General features: G+C 42.5%; 1 protein-coding gene across 1 annotated transcript in view; it reads right to left on the bottom strand.

Moving 5' to 3' along the window:
* Window positions 1-4,830, bottom strand: part of hpdb (4-hydroxyphenylpyruvate dioxygenase b) — a 12,776-nt gene extending 7,946 nt beyond the window's left edge. Inside the window, exons 1-8 of the mRNA XM_063194524.1 lie at window positions 4,755-4,830; window positions 4,416-4,442; window positions 4,200-4,262; window positions 3,462-3,566; window positions 3,067-3,109; window positions 2,140-2,222; window positions 1,704-1,793; window positions 1,276-1,379 (exon numbers count right to left, since the gene is read on the bottom strand). Coding sequence (XP_063050594.1) covers window positions 1,276-1,379; window positions 1,704-1,793; window positions 2,140-2,222; window positions 3,067-3,109; window positions 3,462-3,566; window positions 4,200-4,262; window positions 4,416-4,442; window positions 4,755-4,757 — 518 coding nt within the window. The 5' untranslated portion in view covers window positions 4,758-4,830. The remainder of the gene's footprint in view (window positions 1-1,275; window positions 1,380-1,703; window positions 1,794-2,139; window positions 2,223-3,066; window positions 3,110-3,461; window positions 3,567-4,199; window positions 4,263-4,415; window positions 4,443-4,754) is intronic.
* Between the last annotated feature and the right edge of the window lie 170 nt (window positions 4,831-5,000).

Here is a 5,000-nt window from a genome sequence, read left to right as displayed (position 1 = left end):
GAGGCGTACTCAACAACAAGAAGAGATAATTGGCCATAGCCCTAGCCTGATTATCATCGACTTTCAAATCTCTCGATTTGGTCTGACCAAGAGCATAACAATAAACATTTCCCAAACGGTATGGTCAACCCGCCTCCCTCGGATTGCTAATGGTTGTATGCTTCCCGACAAAGTGGAATTCGTTTCCGATTTTTCGGGAGCTCAGAAACAATATTTGCATTGCTCTTGGCCTGACTAGAAGCAACGCTGAAGGTGTTGCGTCACTAGGAGGGCACGGCCTGGCTACCGTAGCCCCATAATACATGCCGTACCACCAGCGGCACACTGTAATAAATTAAAAAGTTAACTACCATAGTACACCACTATGACATAACACAGGGCCTTTAGCAATGCTTTACAACTTGGTCATTGTCTTTTTGGTAACAGCAAATTTATAACGCTGTTTCTTAATGGGTGAAGCCAAATTCACACCACAACCATTTTAGACATCTCTTCAAATCCGTATTAAAAAAAACAACCACTGCTTTAGAGCTGTCAATAGATTCAAGCCAAGTTAGCCTTTAGTGAAGTTCCACAATGAACCTCATGCCCTCTTACAGTGACCCATAGAAATAATACATTGTATTAGTTCTATGACAGTGACCTACCAAGTTAGCTCACACAGAGAGGGAAATAAAGATACATACAATGGGTCACAAATAGTGTACCTCCATATACAAATCTACTCCTTTCATTTTGTATCTAAAGAGCACAGAACAGATTTCTCTTTCCTCCTCTTTGCAAACTTAACTGCCCCATCAGGTACCCCAGAAGCTGTTAGTCAAGAGAGAGGGTTTAGGCAACACCTAAGGGACTGTAGACTTATGAATGAAAATGTGTAGAACTTGACGCCAAAGTATGAATTCCATTGCCTTTGCAGCCATTTTGAAAGTTCATTAAGTTCACTCGAAGTCCATAACTTCAGGTACTTTGTATGTATAGAGTATTAGCACACACAATTTGGTCAAAATCTGTGACACACAGACACGTGCACATGACTGACATAACGCCACACAACCAGGCAACCATAGAATAGAATACAACAGAATACAACAGAATACAGCACAATACAATACAATACAATACAATACAATACAATACAATACGCCTGACACCTTTGGGCAAAGACATAATAATCAACAATGCCACTAACTACATATTTGCCATAGAATATGTGTTAAATAACTTGTGTCTATCTACGTTTTTTGAGCTTTACAACATGAGGTGTATACTCACAGCTGGTCCAGTAGAGGGTCGCGGAAGAGGGGCTCCTTAAAGCCAGGCATGAAGAGACCCCCGTAGCCCATCCTCTCCACAAACGTGTGTGTGGTGTCCCCATACTGCACACACACACACACACACACAGACACAGACACAGACACACACACACACACACACACACACACACACACACACACACACACACACACACACACACACACACACACACACACACACACACACACACACACACACACACACACACACACAATGACATGTTAGGTTACACATAAAAGGTTGGAAACAGTGGGGAAACACTTTGAAATCTGACATTTTTTGCAAACAATATCTGAACGAAATTCAAAAGTACAATATACAGATACAAAGTACACCATACAAACAAGTCTATCCATGACCTCTCTACAGATACGATGTTCTCTTACCGTCTGCAGTACGGCAAGTTTTACTTTGCCAAACTTGTCCTCAATCACATGTGGCTCTTTCACAATGATGGCGCCTCGCTCTATTGCTTTCTGTGAAACACCCACACACACACACACACACACACACACACACACACACACACACACACACACACACACACACACACCAGCAGATAAATCAAGGCTGTTTTTCTTCATTGTGGTTTTTCATCCATTTAGATGCTCATTAAAAAACTCTCTCTCTCTCTCTCTCTCTCTCTCTCTTCGTCTCTCTCTTCTCTCTCTCTCTCTCTCTCTCTCTCTCTCTCTCTCTCTCTCTCTCTCTCTCTCTCTCTCTCTCTTTCACACACACACACACACACACACACACACACACACACACACACACACGCACACGCACACGCACACGCACACACACACAGTCAAGTGTCCTGACCTTCACTAGGTAGTCGATGTCCTCCACGGTGAAGGCCACGTCTTTCACTCCATCCCCATGCTTCATCATGTGCTCCCCCATCTCTGTAGAAGGACAGCAAGTAAGCATTCAATGACCATTACATTACATTACATTGCATTTGGCAGACGCTTTATAACCAAAGCGACTTTCAAAAGAGGACATAATCAAGCCAACATCACAAGCAAATACAAAGTGCACAGGAGATATACAGAACAACAAGTGCAATTGCAAAGAGGGGTTAGTTTTTTTTTTTTTTTTTTTTTAATAAAGAGGAAATAACGAGTACACACACACACAAACACACACTCACAAACTAAACTAAACTAAACATCATGTCATCATGTCATTTACACGGCACAGACAGATCATGCCTGCTGATGCTGGATATTGACTATCAATCACAAGTTACAATTTCTGCCATTGAAACTAATGCCAAACAAAGCCAAATCCAAAGATTGTCCATAACAGCACAATAAATCAGTATTGCTCGTGTTGACACATTTGACCAAGTCACCACCAGTTGTGAGTGTGACAGCACGTCAGTCAGATGTCAGGGATGTGAATCTTATGCATTATAGCTAGGGCCGGATCAAGATGACCCGAGCCCCCTAGGCTACAGGTTGCTGTGGCCCCTACCGGAAGGCAAATTTACATAGACAGTGTCATAATTACGAGATAGGATAACACATTTGCCAACTGTACTCAACACGACCGATTAATTTTTCAATATTGCATCTTGTCACTATTCTGCAATTTTTTCACTTTTGGCCCCTGTCAGATGGGGCCCCTTGGCTGCAGCCATATCTAGCCTGTGTGTTAATCCAGACCAAATTACAGTTATTATGAAAACAGTCACGTTTGGAACAATTGAATTCAGCTCATCATGACCACTGTTGGGAGACATACCTTTGTTGCCTGGGTTCAGGGGTGATGAGAACACATATATGATCTGTGGACGAGAAATGAACATTGTTCTTGTCAAAGTGGGCATATACAGTACAAAACACAGACAAAGCATGGTTATGGTTTTTTTGTATCTCTCTGTCTATCAGACATATTCAGCATACTGTACAGTCATAGACGTACACACACACACACACACACACACACACACACACACACACACACACACACACACACACACACACACACACACACACACACACACACACACACACACACACACACACACACACACACACACACACACACACACACACACACACACACACACACACACCGAGACAGAAGCTGAAAGTCCAATTTTTGGCAGGCCACAAGGTTACTGTATGCTACCGTACCTTTCCCTGCTTGACTACGTGTGAGACAACATCCCGACAGCCTGTCTCCAGACCCTTGTAAGCCAGGGGTTCGAAACCCATCTTGTTACAGTAGTATGATGCGGCCTGGATGAGATCAGGTACAGGGAAACAAATGCATGATTAGCAGATCATTATGTAGGCATATTATGGTGTAAAGGCAGATAATACATTTTGTATTGTGTGATATATCATATGACCATAATTACCAGTGTGAATTATCACACTTCCAAACATTCCCATATTGAAATGTTGTATAAATCCAAAGTCAGCTTTAGGCCTCTTTGTCCATTTCTTCACATGTAGAAGACTAATTCCATACAGTGGGTTCATACATTTCTGTGTCTGACATAACTCATAGCGCATTACAACACTCTGGTTATTAATTTGCAACATCAAACATCCGCCACGTAACGAGAGGTCTCTGGGCTACGTTTAAGTAGGCCAGCAGGTTAATAGATTATTGTGGCACAGCGCCCTCTTGTGACCTTACGAAAACAACAGATTTTCGTCAATATGGATCAAATTAGTGGAGGGGAGGGTAGGCCCAGTGTGGTTTTGGGCTTCTTGGCCGTAGCCCCCACCCCCTAAAAAAGAGCCAATCCGCGTTTGCTGTGCGAAAACTCCTCTTTTGTTAAAAATAGTTAAAACATAGTAGGGTAAATACTCGACTGGGTTTGAAGAATTCCACAGGAAAATGACTAGGTCTACTACTCTTACCTGCTTGGCATTGCCCACCCAGAATGTGATGTGGTCGAAGCAGAGGAACCTGCCTTGGTCGTGCTGAAAGACAGACAGACAGACAGACAGACAGACAGACAGACAGACAGACAGACAGACAGAGTGAGACGGATATACAGACAGACAGGCATAATGATGATTTCTGGAAAGCTGTACTGTGAAGTTGCTTTGTGATTTAAGGGGAAATCCTCATACCTTTTCACCTTTGTCCGTGTAAGTTGTCTGTGAAGAAGATTCAACAAGAGCAGTTTAAACTTGAGGAGGGTATTATATCATACAAGACTTGTGAACCTGCATGCGTCCTTGCAAAATGCGCTCTTTTATAATGCAAACACAATATTCACAAGTCACAATATTTCGGTGCCATTGTATATGGGCTACTATCAGTCCATTTTTTGGTCAATATTACTTCTATTTAATCACAAAACAAATTTAAGCTAGTTGGTAATAAGAACAAACAGTGCGCCTTCCAATAAAGTAGAAACGCAATTGATAGTAAGTAAATGCGGTTTTGCGAAAAAATAAAGTTCTTACCATGTCTATTGCTCCTTGTCCGGTTACAAGTACAGAGACTAAAAAATCCCTCGCACAGAATTTAAAGGCTCGAGGTGAGAGAGGACACTCCCCGCCCACCCTCATCCCGAAAGGATGAGAGAACTGCACTGCTTTCTGGTAGCATTACGCACGGCGGTACGCACGGGCTGTGACATTTGCGCATGGTGGAAAGTGTTGGATATATAATCATTTTTCTAACGTGAATTGGGATGCATTAGTTCCGTG

The sequence above is a fragment of the Engraulis encrasicolus genome, chromosome 3, assembly GCF_034702125.1.
Source record: "Engraulis encrasicolus isolate BLACKSEA-1 chromosome 3, IST_EnEncr_1.0, whole genome shotgun sequence".
Classification (NCBI taxonomy): Eukaryota; Metazoa; Chordata; class Actinopteri; order Clupeiformes; family Engraulidae; genus Engraulis; species Engraulis encrasicolus.
Note: the sequence above shows the minus strand (reverse complement) of the source record. Positions and strands in the feature narration are given on the sequence as shown.